Below are 17,597 nucleotides of genomic sequence, written 5' to 3' on the forward strand. Positions count from 1 at the left end.
TTTTAATTATAATCTCCTGTCACCCGAAAATGGTAACAATTCTGCGTCGATTCCACTTTGTTTCATGAAAATCGGTTCAGTTGAACTGCAGATATCATGGCCGCCAGTACGAAAAACGCGTTTGAAGTTTGAAAATAGCTCATTTTGCGAAGACCTTGCTTCACAAAAAAGGCTGTATCTTCTAAAGTATTTCGAATTTCTAAAAATCCTTTTAGGGGCATATTCACAACTACCTAAGCTATAAATAAAGTTGCTCAATGGGAAGACCCCCCTAATGCTTTTAATGAACTTTCAGACTATAATATAAAGTACAGATAATAGGCGTTGCTAGGAATACTCATTTCTAAGCTTAATTAATAGTCGCGTTAACAAATAATAAATAAACCCCTTCTTAAAAAATACCCAAGTAAGATCTTAGATTCCCCAAAATAACTCGAGTAACGTTCTCTTTTACAGGGGCAAAAAATTGCATTTATTCAAAGTTTTTCATATACACATATAGCAAATCTTAGATCAGCATTATATAGCAACAAATCGGGTGCGATTTACATGTTTTCAGTTTCTTTAGCAGTACGGGTTGTACCCGAACCTCTTAAAATTACCAATGGATTTTCGTTATTTTGTTATTTTTGCACACAAGCTCTGAATCGCAATTCGAATAATATATATTGGATCGTAGGAAATTTTGCAAGTTTGCTTCTCAATGGGATCGCCATCTAACCACGTGACTCAAGGCCTAGAGAAGAAATAAAATATATATATTTGTATTTGTTATCCGCTAAAAACGACAACTAAGTATTGGAAAGAAAAGACCCTGGGAATGACGGCTTCCGAATATAATTATTTGGTCTTTGCAAGTACACATTAGACTGATGGTTAGATAAATGAATTCGGCTTCAAGTTCAAAAACAATTCATGCAGTTCGAGCCTGTATGTGCTCCCATCAAGCCAATATATGTTGCACAGATTTACAGTTATTTCCAGTTATATGTATATGCAACACACGTACTTGATCTTTAAGTTAAATTCTGATCCTGTGGTTAGTGTGCAGACACGACAATTCGTAGTTAGTTTAATGAGTTATTAGAGTGTGTTTGTGTGTTGTTTTTGGGTCTTTAGTGTACTGTGTGTGTGTAGAATAGTTTTCTTCGCTTTTCAACGCTTCGACGCTAAGTTATGGGATTCCCTTCTGGAGGAACCTCTACTTAGTGAGCGCGTCTGTGGGTGAGTTCAGGCCCGAGGATGTGTTGCTCTCGTCCAGAGCGTCCGGGAAACTGGATACCGAGCCCGAACGCGATGTCACCTTGGTCTACAATAGATAGAACAGAAAAGCGGACACAGTTTGTAATAGTTTCGAGTGCAGCCACAATGTCCCAAGGAGTTCGTTGTGTAAGCAGGCAAAATCAACCGAAAAGAGAGTTCCAATCAGAGTGTGAGTTTAAGAGGGTGCGTGAGCAGGTGTGTGAGATGCAATTGAGATGGGTTAGTTAGATGGGAACCAAAACGAATCGCAACAGTATGAGACAGATGTGTGTGTGTGGAGACAGAGAGATATATAATAAAATAGTAGTTACCGCATGAGATTGGCACATAAAATTGTTGTGTTCATAGCTTACTTTAACGTTCTCGTAGGCAGAGCCCACCGAAGCCTCAATAGAACGCATCGACTCGGAGTTTTTCATTTGCGACAATTTCGAGGAAATGCCACTGGTGATGCTGCCAAACACCGAGGCGGTCTTCTCGCCCGTCGACTTCAGCACCGACTCAGTCCGCTGATAGCTGTGGAAAGACAATAACGATAGCCCAACATTAGTTACTCGTCGGGAGGAAGGCGTCCGATCAACATAAAGTGGGCAAACGGAAGTGCTTTTAGTCACAAAACAGGCGGGAGAAGAGTTGTTATTGTGTTAGAGGAGGAAGATGCGTGAGACACGGCGTTAGACCCGAGAGGCGAGCGATCCACAACCCACGTTACTTACAGGGGTGCCTCGTGCACGGCTTTAGTAAAACTCTCCACGCTCTGCTCCACCGATTGGTAACTAAATATAAATACATGTTGTTTTTTATCGTTTAACATGGGTTTAAAAACAAAGGCTCGGTTAGAAATTAGGAGATCAATGATTAATGGCTGCTGCCGGCTGCTAGTCGGGTTTAAAGGCGGTAATCGTACACTTACACAGTGCTTTCTTTGATGTTCTTCAGTCCCTGATTCATGTCATCCGTCACCTCCTTCCAGACGGTGATGCCCAGCTTGCGTTTGAGATCGGATGCATGTCGCGTCTTCGAAGCGAGAACGGTGCGCAGCGTGTTGATCTCCTCCTCAACGCGGGCCAGCTCCTGCAAAAGTAAAAGCAACGTAAGTTTCGTTTTTAATTCAGAAATCTTCCTGCAAATCCTCTCACCTGACTCCACTCGGCACGCCGCTGCTCCTTCTCCTCTACGGACAGCGCAGCAAACTCGGCGGCAATTTCTGCGGAGGCCACAGAAGCGGCTGGAGATGTGGGCTCCGACAGGTTGGCTGTGTTATCTGTGCCAGGAAAAGAAAGGATGGCCATTACATTTCCATAAATCAGAGTGGGGACAAGGTAAAATCGAGTGCTGTGGGTGGGGTAACTGTCTGTAGCTTAATTTGGATGTTGTCTGCGGGGAAGGGCAGGGTTTATGTATGTACCTCCTTTGAAAGCAACTTCCTCAAAGACTTTGTCATAGGCTGAGAGTACACCGAATTCGGTTAGTTCGTTTTGGTTTTGTACAATTGCAAAGACATGAGTTTGGATAATTAGGTTAGTTTTCGGGTTTAGTTTTTGGTTAAATACTCACAAACTGTCGGGCCGAAAGGCGGCAGCACACGAGAAGAAAGAGGGAGAGACAGAGAGAAGTTAGTCTTCGGTTAGTCATGGGCTTAAACGGGGAAATATGACAAGAGAAGAACCCTAAGCTACGCCTGGAACCCCCATCTTAGTACCTCTACTACGTTGGGCTATATTGAGGAATCTCTTGTAGTTATCACTGTTCGAAATCTTGGCCAGATACGGCTTGGAGAAGTCTATGAACGTGACCTTCAGGTCGCGCATAGTTCGCTTGGCGAAGAACTTGAGGCGGAAGCGCTTGGCCATCGAGGCGGTGGGCGCCTGGTTAGCCAGCTTGGCGCCCATGAACTCCGTTTCCACGGCCTGCAGCTCCAGGCTGTTGGTGTAGTCCGAGTCCACATCGTAAAAGATTTGATCTAGCGTTAGGTTGCGCAGATAAAGCTCCGCTTCGCTATCCTCGGGCGCATCGCCGTACCAATCCAAGGCATCATCGTCATCGCTGAGCGCCGGATCCGGATCCAGTGACGGGGTAAAGGTGGTGAGATCATCGATGCCCGGCAGGTAGGAGTCCTCAATGAACTCCAGGCTATTCGGCTCCGATTCGCTCATTCTGCGGCGGTTTGTTTCATCTTTGGCAGCCGCCGAACAGCACTTTCTATTTTGAACGTGGCAGCAGCAGAGGCAGCTGCTGGCGGAGGAGCATGTGGTCTTCTCTTGGCCTACACCTGGGCGCGTATCAAGTTTCCACGGTCAGCGCTGGCGCACATTTTCCTCGCTCTCTGGGTCTTTGCTGAGCTTTTAGTTCGTGCGCCACCGAGTTCCACATAAAAATACCCCTGCTCTCCAATACACGAGATCGCAGAGCTTGTTTTCGGTTTCAGTTTCTGTATGGCCAGCGGTTTATGTTCCGGTTCTGGGCCTCTGCTTCCACGCTCTCCCACGGCCAAGAGCCAACTGACTCGATCTTGGCTTAGAAATAGGTAGATGGTGAGTGGTAGCTGGCTTGGCTTAGCTTGGCTGGCTCCGCTTGCCATGATGATTCGTGTCAGCACGAAAGACGAAAGCAACGCCGCAAAAAATAAAAGAGCGCAAAGCAAAAAGGGGCAACTTCAAAAAGAGCAAGCAGCAGCAGCAGTAAATACTACCAAGTACAGTAAACATTGCTTAAGAGAGACGGCATGGTTGGTCAGCAAACTTTAGCGACTTTTAGACTTTATCATTTTGTTACTAAATAAATCAATTTAGCGGCAATTGTCGATGTCAAACTGTTGATAAATATCCAATTAAATGTCACTATCTATCGGGTCTTTGATAAACTTCAACAATGTGATGAGTAAGCTATGGAATAGGCTGAATTTATGAAAATACTGGAAATAAAAAATTTAATTTAATAACAATCATAGTTATTAAAATGTGGAACACCTTTAAAAGACGCCTATTTTTAAGTTTTCAAGTCATCAATGGAGAACGATAAGCCAAGTCTTGAAATGCATTAGTTTTATGCTATAAATATTTCATGAAACAAATTACAAACTCTAAAAAAAACCAAAATGTTGATGTTTCTGGTAATAATAATCAACATACTTAATGCTGTTTCTGAGAACAATGAATTGAAGATTACAGAAGGCTTATCACATGTACATACCTAGTTAGTAAAGGACTAAGAATAAATAATTTATCAATGGTACTTTAACCTTTATATTCAACTGTAAGAAAGCAGTAGATTGGTTTGGAATGGTTCTTAGCCATTACCTACTGTAAATACTCTAGATATATAGATGTCTTTCTTAACCAACAATTTAGAATGAATGTGTCTTTTATTTTTACTGTTGTTTGCTTTTTTGCTAATGGGATATAATTACCACTATTTTTCGTAGTATAACTTATCTAAACTGAGTCTCCCAAGTTTCTACTCTATAACAGCAAAGGAAAAACATTGTTTATAATAAAACAAATCCCGCCTAACTTGTATTTACTGTACATGTACTTCAAAGACTAAATAGCAATTAGCATTATATTATTTTATGCTGAATTTTCCCAGTTTTTCTCAACCATTGTCCACTCTTCAGCACACAAGAACCTGATGTAATTGTGCCACTTGGCGAGGGCTTACTTTATCTGTGTGTGTGTATGCCTGTATATTTGGGTCTGGTTTTATGGAAGCCTCTGCTGCTGGTGCTGCTGTTTACGTCTTTGTTGTTGTGGCAGGGCCAATCGAACGCTCAACAAGTGGAGGCAATGGCCAATTATTGGCTGCTTCAGAGTTATTGGATGAAGAGCAAAGCTCGGACAATTAACGGGGCACCAATATGTACTGATAAAAACCACATACGCGGAGGAGGCGTTCCTGCTCCACCCCCGACTCTTCAGAATTTGCGCTTCGGCTGTTGCAGCCACGTATGCAGCGGCGTCCGAATAAAATGCAATGTTTACATCGCCGTCCACATAAAGTAAAATGTGTTTACGCCTCACATTTTCCACCTTAGCATTCCCACATTCTTCCTCTTTCCACATTCACGACATGTCGAACGACTCCCACGAGTTGGCGAGCTTGGCTGTTGGAAAGCCTTTCACCCTACGCAAATCAGAAACATGACTCATCTGCCGATTCCAGCGCCGCTCCAAGGCCAGGCCCAACACCCTATTTACTCTGGGTTTTCTACACCTGCAAGTCGTCCGCTGAATCAGCGTCCTGCGACAATGAATTCCTAATTGGCGGCACCGCACAAACAAAGGTACACAAGGTAGCTGTCGTCCCCCAAGCAATGGCAGAAGATACACCTCTGCCGGAACGTGTGCAGCGGCTTGTAAATTGCATTGATTGCACTTTCCGCCGGAGCGGGAGACTTACGGTCCTCCATGGCGACGTTAACTCCGGTGGACTTTTGCAATTTTGGTTATTTGTTTCGAGACAAAACGCACTTGTCGCTAAAATTTTAAGTTGAAAATTATTTTTTGTTGCCGAGCTTCTGAGCAGTGTGACCGCAGCTCAAGAATGGAGAGAGGCCATGAGCAAAAAGCCCAATTTATCAATTTATCGATAATTTTTATACCCTTGCAGGGTATTATAATTTCAGTCAGAAGTTTGCAACGCACTGAAGGAGACCTTTCCGACCCTATAAAGTATATATATTCTTGATCAGCATCAACAGCCGAGTCGATCTAGCCATGTCCGTCTGTCCGTCTGTCCGTCCGTCCGTCTGTCCGTTTCTACGCAAACTAGTCCCTCAGTTTTAAAGCTATCTGAATGAAACTTTGCATATAGTCTTCTATATACTCTCACTGCTATATATGTCGGAACAGGCCGGATCGGACGACTATATCATATAGCTGCCATACAAATGTCCGATAAATTTTTAGAAAAAAAATTATAACTTTGCTGTTTTTCAATATTTTTGCACCATTTTTTAGATATGGCCATTTTATATTATTTCTGAATTTTAATAAAAAATTTTATGAAAATCGGACGACTATATGATATAGCTGCCATAGGAACGATCGGGAAATTAATAGGAAAAAAATTATAGCTTCGTTGTTTTTCAACGTATTTGTATCTACTTCGAGATATAGGCTTTTTTTATTGTTCTAAAATTTTGGTATAAATTTCATAAAAATCGGACAACTATATCATATAGCAGCCATATAAACCGATCGGTAGATGTATACAAAATGTAAAGCTGGGAATGCAAAACTGTAACTGTCAAACTGTAAACATAATAAGTATAGGTAAAATGTAATGAAATAATATCTGCAAGGGTATACAAACTTCGGCGTGCCGAAGTTAGCTTCCTTTCTTGTTAAATATCATTTAGTGTATATTTCTTTTGTGTTTAAGTTTTGTTTAAATAAATCTTAATTTTTTTAAATTAAAGTTGCATGCCCCAAACTTTAATTAATCGAAGCTTTCCCAACACTATCATCCAGAGTTGGCAATTCAAAATGAATTGACCGTTATTCAAACGCAAGTTTCAGTTTAAAACTTTTGTATTTCAAAAGAAATAAATACAAACGGATGAATGTTTCTGCCATATATCTGCATTTGAAATGATAATAATAATTGTAATAAAAAACGTTGAGTCGTGAGTGAAAATATCTTGTTTTGCAGCCCGTGCAAAATGCCACCGAATGCCCTTGCCTTCCGTCTCTTCTCGTCGTACATTTGATTTTGTCCGTTAATATAGGAAAATATATACATTTATATCATTTCGTCGTATTCGCTACGTTCTTAGAATTACTAATGCAGTTGTTGTAAATATGTATGTATATTTTTTAAAAATTTACAATATCAGGTCTGTTATATTCTTGGTGTTATCATTTTAGGTTTCTTTTTCTAAAAAAAAAATCAAACAAATTAAACAGAAGCAATCCAAAAACGGAAGAAAACGAACGAAGAAACGAAATAGATACAATTTGTTTACGTTTTTTATTTATGGTTTTATATGGTTTTTTTGTTTTTTGTTTATAATTTTATTGAATAGTAATAGTAAAAAATTAAAATTTTTTCTCATACTTTTGTGTTTCAACTGTCAGATTATATAATGCGCGGTGGAAAAAACTGAAAAGTCAACAAAGTACTGGTAGGACTCGGGTGTTTTCTATATTTTTCCCTTTTTTTTAAGGCCATGCACACCGCGGAGCATACAAATTTAAGTTAAGAGCGGAAAACATAAGTCGAAAACAATTTAATATAAATCAAGGGGATTGCACAAAATTAAAATGTTGGTACTCATTTTGAAATGTGAATAGTAGGGGTGTGTTTGTGTTGTGTGTGTGTGTTCGGGTTCGCCTTTGCAGGATCCGGGAGAGTGGGAATAGGAGCTGAGAGTGTAAATTGTAATGTATAAATTGTTGTATAATTATATAATTGCTGTTCAAATAATATTCGCCACCTCCATCATCCACACTCTCTCGCTCGGGGAAACGTTTTTACAAATACAATTAACGTTCATTAACATTTAGTTGGCCTTTACATTCCGCCGCATAAATCATAATAATCACTAACTTTTCGAGGGGGGAATCTTCCGAAAACGAACATCTACATCTGAGTATGGAATATAATCAAGCTAAGATAAAAGCGAGGCGGAGAGGACAGAGACAGAGGATCGAAATTACAAATTGATTGTGTAAATGTAAATAATTAACATTTTATGCTTACAATTATGTACTTTCGTTCATTTCCTTTCAAAATTCAATTAACAAAACCATACTTTTCGGGGGGAGCTCTCTTCAACTAATTAGAATATTTTATGTGCTTTGTTTCGTATTGCAATGAAGAATGGTTGGTTATTATATCAAAAAAGAAATTGGCAATTAAGTGTTTTATGTATAAAGTGACACATCGGGGGTGACGGGGAACGGGTTGGGGTGGGCGTGTGAGTCAGTTTCTCAGTTTTATGTTGTCTGTTGCTCATTTCGCGGTTCTTGTATTCTATGTTGTATAAATGCAATTTCATCGTGTGTGAGTGTGAGTGTCGTTGTTGTTGTTGTTATGCTTTGCGATCGTGTGTGTTTTGGGGTTCGATTCTGTATCAAATCATATACAAAAATAGTTGCTTGGTTTTGTTTTGTCATTCACATTTTCTTTTTTCCTTTTTTTGTTTCAATTAACGTGCACAAATTGCTTTGTACAAAAGCTCCTGGGAGACAACCTATATACCGTTTGTTTTTGACACTAGTTTTCGACTAAGGAGACATCCGTTCGCACGACTGCCGCCGCTGCTCTGCCGCCCAGCTCCAGCTCCGACCCCCGGCGCACCCCGACGCGTAGTTATTGCTGCTACTGTTGCTGCTGCCGCTGACGCTGCTGCAGGGCGACCTTAGTTCTTGGGCCCCCACACTGAAGTGATGGGCGTGGTGGTGGCCGGAGCTCCGCCAGCAGCGAAGTGAGGAAAGTCCTCCTGCGACTGAGTGTTCGGCGCAGTCAGATTCTTGGCCTGCTGCTTCTTCTCCCACGGCGCGTCCTTGATGACGAAACCGTTCTCGCTGGCAGCACCGCCAGCGCCGCTGCCAGAACCGGGTCCAGATCCTGACCCAGTTAGGAAAGCGCCGACCGTCTGTGGCTGCGGTGATGGCGGCAAGTTCTCCAAGTAATCACGCTCGTAGTCCTCGGCCATGCTCAAGAGCACTTCCTTGGCGTTCTCAACGTCCTCCTCCTTGCCAATGATGGTCACGGCATTGGGATTGGTTTGAGCTTCGTCGGAAGTGGGGAACTTGATGTCCACCTGATTGAAAAAGTTATAAAATCGATAGAAACTAACTCAAGGAGGCTTTTCAGAGCACACGCTCACCTTGTGATCCTCGATGATCTTGCGGATGGTGCGTCCGCGATGGCCAATGATGTGCGAGTGGATGCGCGTATCGATCTCAATTACCTCGCGGTGGAGGGTCTGGAGGTCGCCGACGATCTCCAGGATCGCATCGCGTGCTGCCTCAGCCTTGGCCTGGTAGCCGGTGATGGAGATGATGCGCTGATTGGGATCGTCGCGCTTGGGCAGCGAAATGTTGACGTCGTGATCGGCACGCAGCTTGTTAATCACGGCGCCATGGCGGCCAATGAGCTTCGAGTGGTACTCGGTGTCCACGTCCACCTGGAGGACGTAGGAGCGCAGTTCACGGTCGGCCCGATCGGCCTCGTACTCCTCGATCATCTTCTCCAGGGCCTCGCGCGCATCGGCCACGCGGGCGGGCGTTCCAGAGACCTTGATCACGTCCGATCTGAGCTCACTGGGCGGCAGCTCCACGTGCACATCGTGCGTGGACATGAACTGACGGACATTGGCTCCACGCGGTCCAATGATGGTGCGGTGCAGGTCGAAAGGCACCGACAACTCTTCTTCGATGGGAATGAGATCGAGCAGGGCCTGTTTGGCGGCCTCGCACTTCTCGATCCTGCCCGTGATGCGGATTACGTCGCACTGACGCACTGGCTCTGCCGCCTCCGCTTCCTGCTCGCCGTCCTGGCCATCGCCGGCGCCGTTAACTCCGCTACCGCCATTGGTGAGGCCCTCGACGGGCTCGGTGGCATCGCGATCGGGGAACTTTATTTGCACATCGAACTCAGAGGTCACCTGCTGCACCTTGAAGCCTCGAGCACCCATTATAGTGCGGTGCTGGCGCTGCGGGATCACCACCTCGATGGTGGTCTGCGCCTCCAAATCGGCAACGATCTCCTCGATACGCTGGCGGGCCGCTTCGATGCAGTCCTTGGCGCCCTTGATCGTCACCTTATCCGAATTGGTGCCGGCGCGGGGGAAGGAGATCATCACGCCGCCGCACTCCTCGGCAATACGATGCAAGATGGTGCCGCGCTTGGCCACAAAGTGCTTGTGGTGCTTGGGATCGACGGCTACCTCACCCTCGGTGACCTCGTCGCACTCCTTGATGATCGCTTCCAGCTGCTCGCGGGCCTTCTTCACGCTATCCTCCTTTCCAATGATGGTGATCACCTCCTTGTCGGTGTCCTCGTTCGAGGGGAAGATAATGCGGGCACCGGTAGCGTCACGAATCTTGCGGATGGACGCGCCGTTCTTACCGATGAGGAACTTGTGGTGCTGCTGTTTGGCACGCACCTCGGCAGTAAAGGAAGCCAACTGCCGCTCGTTGGCCAGCTCCAACAGCTGGCCCTTGGCCTTCTCCACATCATCCTTGGGACCCCGAATGGTGACCTAAAGCACGGAACCGAATTTTCAATAAACCGATTTGTGATGCCAGGGAAGATAATTCCTTACCTTATCGCTCTTGGAGTCGCTGTTGGGGAACTTGATGGACACGCCGCCGCATTCCTCCATGATGGAGGAAATGAGCTTGCCGCCAGTGCCGATGATCGAGTTGTAGTACTTGGGCGGGATCTGCACTTCCTCGGTGACGATGTCGGAGAGCTCGTTCTGGATCTTCTGGATGCGTTCCTTGGCCTCAAGGACGTTCTCCTTCTTTCCGGTGATGACGATCACCTCGTTGGTGTCTCCCTCGGCCGGTAAATCGATCTTGGTCTGCGTCTCGTCACGGATCTTCTTGATGTTAGCGCCTCCCTTGCCGATGACGAACTTGTGGAACTGCTTAAAGATGGGCACCTCGATGATGTGCGATGACTCTTGGATCTCCTTGACAAGCTTGAGCAGATCCTTGTGGCACTTGTCCACATCTTCCTTGGGTCCGCGAAGCTTTACAATGTCGGTGTTTTCCTGGGGCGTGGGTATCGTGATCGTCACCTGTCGATAGCGGTCCTTCACCTCACGAATCTTCTCGCCCTTGGCGCCGATAATGGAACGGTGCAGACGGCGATCGATGATCACATCCTTCGATTTTTCGTTTTCCAGTTTGTCGATTTTTTCTTGTAACTCAAGCTGCGCCAGCCGCACTCCCTCCTTGGGCCCCTCGATGCGGATGTTGTTCTGGCCCTCGCGCTCCTCGATGTTGATGTTCACCTTAAGCTCATCCTTCAGACGGTTGACATTGGCGCCAGCCTTGCCGATAATGTGCTTGTAGTACGAGGGATTGACCGTCATTACCTCGAAGGTGAAGTTATCCTCGTAGTTGCGGATAATTTCGGTCAGGTATGAGACAGCCCGGTCTACGTTCTCGGGATCACCCTCCAGCTTGATCTTGTCCTCCAGGCAGTTGACGTTCACGTTGGGGCAGTTCTCCTCCAGCTGCTTCATGTTGGCGCCCTTGCGACCAATCACATACTTGTGGATCCAGTGCGGCGCATTGATCTCCACCGACTTCACAGAGTTGGCCTTTTGGTAAACCACGGTGAGCGCATTTCCCAGGGCCACCTGGGGTCCGCGCAGAGTGATGGTCTCAAGGGTGGAGTCATTGGGCGGCATCTCCACGGACACACCGGTCAGCTGCAGGATCTCGGCGATGGTGGAGCCCTTGGGACCGATAACATAACGATGCTGTGGCTTGGCCACCTCCACACTGACGGTGGAGCATTTCTTCTCCATCTCCTTGTAGATGGCCTCCACCTTCGCCTTTGCCGCTGCAACGGCATCCTTCTCGCCAGAGATGATGATCTCGTCCTTCTGCACCTGCTGCGGCGGCACATTGATCTTGGCGCCCGTCTCCTCCTGCAACTTGTTCAGGTTCTCGCTATAGGGACCAACAATGAACGGATGGTAGATCTTGGGCACCGTGGTGCGGTCCGACGACTTCTTGTACTGCTCGGCGGACAGCTGACGGATCTCCTGTTCGGCCTTTTCGATGCCCTCCTTGGTGCCGGCAATGGTGATGAACTCACTCTCGTCACCTTGGCTGGGGATGTTGATGCGCGTGGAGGTGAGGCGCTCAAGGTCGCGCAGCCGCTGGCCACCCTTGCCGAGGATGACGCGGTAGTGCTCCCGCGGAACGGTCACCTGACGACTGGCCTGCGTCGAGAAGCTCATCAGAATCTTACGGCGAGCGTCCAGCAGCTCGCTCTGCTTGCCCTTGATCAAGAAGGTAAGCGATTGGTTTTTGCCGCTAACGATCTCGATCTGGGCGCCCGTCTCCTTGGTGATCTGCTGGCAAATCCGCTTCGACTCGCCTTCGCCAAACTTCTCCGATTCCGTGGACTTGCGCTCCTCGCAGGGAACATGCAACACCTGCAAAGGAAGCCGGAAAGAGTAAATATATTATTTCAAAGGATGAGCCATATGTAATTCAGCCAGGTGCTTACCTGCGTCTTCTGCGAGCTAGTCACACGGGCTATCGTCGAGCTGGAAGCTCCGGATTGCGACGGCGCCGAGGTGTTGGCCGGCAGAGCCGGGAACAGGTCGTCGTAGCTAAAGGCGGGTGTGGCATTGCCAGTGCCGCCGCTGGTGGTGCTGGTGGGCGTGGCCACCGAAGTAGTGGGCGATGATGGTTGCTGCTCGTTGGACACCTGCTCTTGGCCATTGATGAGGGCGATGGGTTGTTGCTCGATGGTAGTTGCTGTGCGATCATTTTTACAATAAATTATTTTTCCCATTGTTATTTAGATGCGGCCACTCACCGTTAGATTCCTCCATCACTGCTGCTGCTGCTGCTTGCATTACTTAAAAAAAGAGAAGAGTCCTTTTTCGTTCCAAGTCGTTTACAGTACGCTAAAAAGGAAAAATCAAAGATAGGTTATCGAATAGTGTTAAAAACTATTACACCATGGGGGACTTATCGATTGAGCTTATCAGCGATTGATTAAGCTAGTGATTATTAGTCATGGTAAGTTTTTTTTTGTTCATTTTTTTGAAGGAATTAACGGACTACAGGATCAATCAATCAAGGGTATAGTGAAATTACTTTATTTCGGTGAATATGTATTCATCAGCTTCGGGTTTCATCTTCCATTACTTTCGATTCCCCGAAAACCACTTTTTGTGTTGATAAGAACGACCCGAAGACCCGCATGTGGCGGCCTTCCGCTGATAAGGGCTAAATACTCAAGAAGTGCCGGCATACGCAAAATATATACATACATACATACATATGTATTTAGCATTAGATTTGTCTTTTAAGGATCGCAAAGCTGGCCACCTCTTTCATTCCTAATTCTTAGTTTTGATTGTAAAAAGGCGTTATTCAAAGATCTTACCCTGACTATCAACTGTTAGTTATTTTCTTATACAAATGAGCTGTATGTCTTGGGTAATTATTGTATTGATGTATATTATCCTATCCTTATAATTATTTATCTTCTTTGAATTTATGATTTATTATTATGGGGATCGTATTTGTGAAATTCGACAACTAAAAGCTGTTTCTCAGAATAATGCAAGAATAATTTAAGGTAACATTTTTAAATGCTCTGAATTATTAAAAATAAAAATAAAAATGAAATGAAACTTGAAAGTCAATTCGACTGACCGCCACTTTAAACAGTGCGTGACCAAAAAGGGGAGCGTCGAAATGACGCTGATAAACCGAAATAGATTCAGTGTTCCCAGAGCCAAAGCTAAGGCCACGTAGTGCTCGAGATGGGTGAGATGAAGTGCCTGCCTGGTTTTGCGCCGCCTGCTCTGCTCTTTGCTGGTGATAAGTGGACGATGACGCGAAGGCACCAGGCCACGCAGGCAGATTCCGGAGCCGAGTGATAGCTATCGGTTGCTCCCGGCTGATAAGCGTCGTCGACGACCGATCGCTACCCAGAAGATATATGGGTGCACACACACAGCGGCAATTAGTGCAGGTCCAGAAATAAGCTGCTATCAGTCGGATTTCGTTTGGGTGAAAGGTTGCGAAGAGAAAGAGAGCAACAGAGAAATAACGAGGGAGAGATTTCTGGGAGACCATGCACTTGTTCGACCAAAAAAAGCAGTTTTCTAAATCAATGCCCAACGAGTTTCGTAGCCTACATTTTTCTCTCCACCTAAAGAACAACAAAAATGATATTGTAGTTGCCACTATCGCCAGTCTTTCTGTGTGTGTGTGTGTGTACAAGTGAGCAAGGGCAGTGGCGTACGCAAGGATTTTTTAATCAAACGGGGTTTGAAAACGTACATTTTACAACGCCATAAAGGAGACATATGCGACCTTAACCCTAGACGGTCATGCTTATTTTTCCTACGTTAAGGTTATGCTTCGTCGAATCGACGACGCCAATTTTAAAATTACTTATTTTAATTGTTAATTTAATTTAATTGTTAAAAAACAAACAAATATTGCAAAAAAAAATTTAACATCGTTTAATTCATCATTTTAACTGTTCAAAATTAGAAATAATAATTAATTCTTATATTAAGAATATACTTAAAAACTAAGAATAAAAAACGACCTTTTTTTCATTTTTCGAACTTTTGTGATTTTGCGTCGTCGAATCGACGAAGCATGACCGTCTAGGGTTAAAAAGTATATAAATTATTGATCGGTATCAACAGTTGATCAACTATGTCCGGATGTCCGTTTAAATGCAATGTATTATCTGTATCTCAGTTTTAAAGCTAATCGGTATGCTTTACCATTTACTATCTACAAATATTAATTCAGATAGTTTCTCTCTGTTGCAGGTCATATAAACTATTCAAAAATGTTTAGATAAAAGAAAAATTCCCATTTTTATAAGACGTTTGATTACTAATTCAGTACGTTATATGGATGGATTATACGGTGTACTTGTGAGAAAAGACTAAGATGGTATAAAAGATTGGTTTTCAAGTACTTGTTTTTATATAAAAATCAACCATTAACAGAGCTAGAACAATAGTTAAAAAGCAAAATACTATTTTTGACCAACTTTCTGTAGAAATTATTTGGGGGCGATAAAGCCCCACATAAATTCTCCTCTGTATGCCGCCTCTGTGTGCGTGTGCATGAAAAATGTGTCAAAAGAAGAGACTAGAGCGGTAGAGAGAGCGCGAGAGCGAGAGCTTGACGAAGTAACTTAACGGAGCAGGGGAGCACAGAGCTCCATATAAAACCGGATGATAGCCGGCAACTACAACAAAACGATCGAGTGCCAGTGCGCCTATGCTTGTGTGTGTGCCTGCACATTTCTGTGTCGCTCTTTTTCTTCGCCAGTGCGAGACTGTGCGAGTGTTGGCACCTTTCGAGAAGGCACAGGTAAAAAAAAGCAAAACAAGCAACATACCTACATAGCAAATACCAGCGCACAAACGTACGTATGTGACGCCTGCAGCGACGCTGACGTCGACAAATGAAGACAAAGCACAAATACAATGCGCTTAAAGTTCAGCTTGAACCAAAAACTAAGTAAATAAATACATAAATACAAATGGTATGCACATATCGGATTGATTCTTGTTTTTGTTAATTTCCGACCAAAGAAAAAGTCTGACGTAGCCAGTTTTAAGCAGGCAACCGTTACTTTCTGAAGAGTATTTCAGATTTTCTGTTTTTCTGTATTTTTTTTCGGCAAATGGTAAACTATGCAAATTAACACTGGAGAAGCAAAGGTTGTTCAACTTACGGTACTGTAAAATCCAAAAAATCCGGCCTAGTTTACTCTCCTTTGACCAAATCCAGTTTGATAACTTGGCGTGTCGGCTGCAAGACAATTGGTACAATATTAATGCAATTAGCGGATACAGATCGTCGTGGCATCCACAGGATGAATGCCCTACACTACAATTCGTCGGGCATGCTGCACATATTCCCCCAATCCAATAGAAAGTCTGTGGCGGGCGGCAATGTATGCGTTTTTGTAGGGCAACAGCAGCGCCAGCGGCAACATATGCGGGCCGCTGCTTATTGGACAATTGTTTTTGTCAAAGTGGAGCAGAGCGTGGGTGTGCGTGCATGTATGTGTGAGAACGTTAGTATGGAATGCGGAAATCAGTGCCGTATGTTTCAGCCTGGTGAAAGGTTATGCCGAGATCCTCTTTTCGGTCAATGGGCGGGGTTCGATACCTCTTCACTACTCTCCCCTAGAAATTCGGAAAGTTTAAAGACAAAAAAAACAGCACGCGCGCCTTCCAATCGGACAAATATGCTTATATATGCGCACACGTACACACACATGAATGTGATTTTATGACCGTGTGTGCGTGGACGTCGTCGGCAGCCGCTGCCGCCGCCTTTGTGTTTGTGTGCGAGTTCGCCGCCCGTGTATTATCAACCATTGGAAAACACGTTGTTTTTCGCCGAGCGCCCGAATTTAAGGAAAACGTTCTTGTATTCAGGGCGGCCTGAATTTTCAATAGCCGTTGCTGCTTCTTCTTGTTCGGCCACCGAACCACCGCCCCGCCGCCGCCTCTGCCACCGCCTGCTCTATCCGGCCCTTCATAACTGTATATCCGTGCACTCTCTCGCCGTAAATTATGCAACTGCGGCCGTCCGCTCGCCGCCGCAAGGATCACTGGCCAATTCAGGCTGCCACTCTCACTTGAATCTGTTTAAATCACACCCAGACTTTCTATTGGAAGGCAGCACGCACGAACGCGGAACTCATCGTTACCGACTCCAAGTAAAATGTGAATGAACATGAGCGAACGTGGCAAATAGAGATGGGCGATAGGCCATTGCGGGAACTGTCAAACTGACTATCGCACAGTGGTTGGGCTTGTATGGAGACGCGGCCAAAAATACTTCTAGTTGATGTATCGTTACGAAATTAATACCAAAAATCAAGAAAAATGTTCTAAGTATATGCACAAAAAATTGGCCCTATAGCACGTCTATATCATATAGCTGCCATAGGAACAATCTGTTAAAAATCAACATTTAAGCCTAGTACTCTGACGAGAAAAAACCGCTGTATAAATTTAGACAGCGGCCAAACTCCATATAAAAAAAACGGTGTCGAAAAAAAAAGAAGAAGAACTTTTAGACACGTCGTTTTTTTCGGTACTCTGACGACGAAAATGAAGCCTGCGAAAATTGAATGGCGTTGCCAGATCAAGATAGTAAACAGCTGATATCGCGCTGTCTAAATAATTCATTTGATTTATTTAGACACCCCTAATGGAGGGAAAGTTGAAGGAAAAAGGTGGCATTGATAGGGGCTGTCAAGGGGAAGCCCATAATATGGAATTTAACCCACAAAATACATTTTAATGCAATATTTATTAATATTTTAAATATATTTTTTTGAATATTTGTTTACAAACAGCTGTCCTGTGTGACCAAAGAAAATCCTTAAACGCCATAAAAAGTACATTTTCATGGCATTTCAGATGTCCGTCAAATTAGCGTCGGTGAGTTAGCGTCGAAATGGAACGGTGGGAAAATGGAACACTGAGGGATTTTTTATATTTTATTTATTTCGTTAATAAGGCACCAATTTGAACAAAATAAAGTTTATAAATGCTTAAAAATTAATTTACTATTGATTTTTACTGGGTTTGAGGGGATTTGACCTTTGGGTCTATTAAAAAAAAG

At 44.4% G+C, this 17,597-nt stretch overlaps 2 protein-coding genes across 9 annotated transcripts; both read right to left on the reverse strand.

The window, feature by feature from the left end:
• Positions 1-443: 443 nt before the first annotated feature.
• LOC108081213 (tumor protein D52) lies at positions 444-5,812 on the reverse strand. 8 transcript variants are annotated; one of them, XR_011445182.1, is made up of 7 exons: positions 5,662-5,812; positions 2,403-2,527; positions 2,177-2,337; positions 1,980-2,039; positions 1,575-1,779; positions 1,010-1,309; positions 444-736 (listed from the first exon to the last, which is right to left on the reverse strand). XR_011445182.1 is itself a non-coding variant. In XM_041775940.1 (6 exons), the coding sequence occupies exons 1-6, from the start codon at positions 5,669-5,671 to the stop codon at positions 701-703; spliced, it is 555 nt and encodes a 184-aa protein (XP_041631874.1). In that variant the 5' UTR covers positions 5,672-5,812; the 3' UTR covers positions 444-700. The 8 variants fall into 8 exon arrangements, 6 of the variants coding, with proteins under 6 accessions (XP_041631874.1, XP_041631870.1, XP_041631868.1 ...); XM_041775940.1 differs by lacking the exon at positions 1,010-1,309 and having other exon boundaries at positions 1,617-1,779; XM_041775936.2 differs by having other exon boundaries at positions 444-1,309; positions 1,617-1,779.
• Positions 5,813-7,214: 1,402 nt separating this feature from the next.
• Dp1 (satellite-binding protein 1 Dp1) lies at positions 7,215-16,693 on the reverse strand. Its single transcript, XM_017176123.3, has 7 exons — positions 16,675-16,693; positions 15,688-15,764; positions 12,781-12,871; positions 12,466-12,719; positions 10,538-12,391; positions 9,098-10,474; positions 7,215-9,031 (listed from the first exon to the last, which is right to left on the reverse strand). The coding sequence occupies exons 3-7, from the start codon at positions 12,818-12,820 to the stop codon at positions 8,627-8,629; spliced, it is 3,930 nt and encodes a 1,309-aa protein (XP_017031612.1). The 5' UTR covers positions 12,821-12,871; positions 15,688-15,764; positions 16,675-16,693; the 3' UTR covers positions 7,215-8,626.
• Between the last annotated feature and the right edge of the window lie 904 nt (positions 16,694-17,597).

This window comes from Drosophila kikkawai, chromosome 2L (assembly GCF_030179895.1).
Source record: "Drosophila kikkawai strain 14028-0561.14 chromosome 2L, DkikHiC1v2, whole genome shotgun sequence".
In the NCBI taxonomy this organism is placed as follows: domain Eukaryota; kingdom Metazoa; phylum Arthropoda; class Insecta; order Diptera; family Drosophilidae; genus Drosophila; species Drosophila kikkawai.

Bases quoted from the DNA above. Each gene is read 5' to 3' on its own strand.
- LOC108081213 (XM_041775934.1), bottom strand. The intron at 2,338-2,402 runs GTGAGAGGATTT...TTACTTTTGCAG, and splicing joins GGCGTGCCGAGTGGAGTCAG to GAGCTGGCCCGCGTTGAGGA. The intron at 2,040-2,176 runs GTAAGTGTACGA...ATTTATATTTAG, and splicing joins AACATCAAAGAAAGCACTGT to TTACCAATCGGTGGAGCAGA.
- Dp1 (XM_017176123.3), bottom strand. From the start codon at position 12,820: ATGCAAGCAGCAGCAGCAGCAGTGATGGAGGAATCTAACG. The intron at 12,392-12,465 runs GTAAGCACCTGG...CTTCCTTTGCAG, and splicing joins CTAGCTCGCAGAAGACGCAG to GTGTTGCATGTTCCCTGCGA. The intron at 9,032-9,097 runs GTGAGCGTGTGC...TTTTTCAATCAG, and splicing joins AGATCATCGAGGATCACAAG to GTGGACATCAAGTTCCCCAC.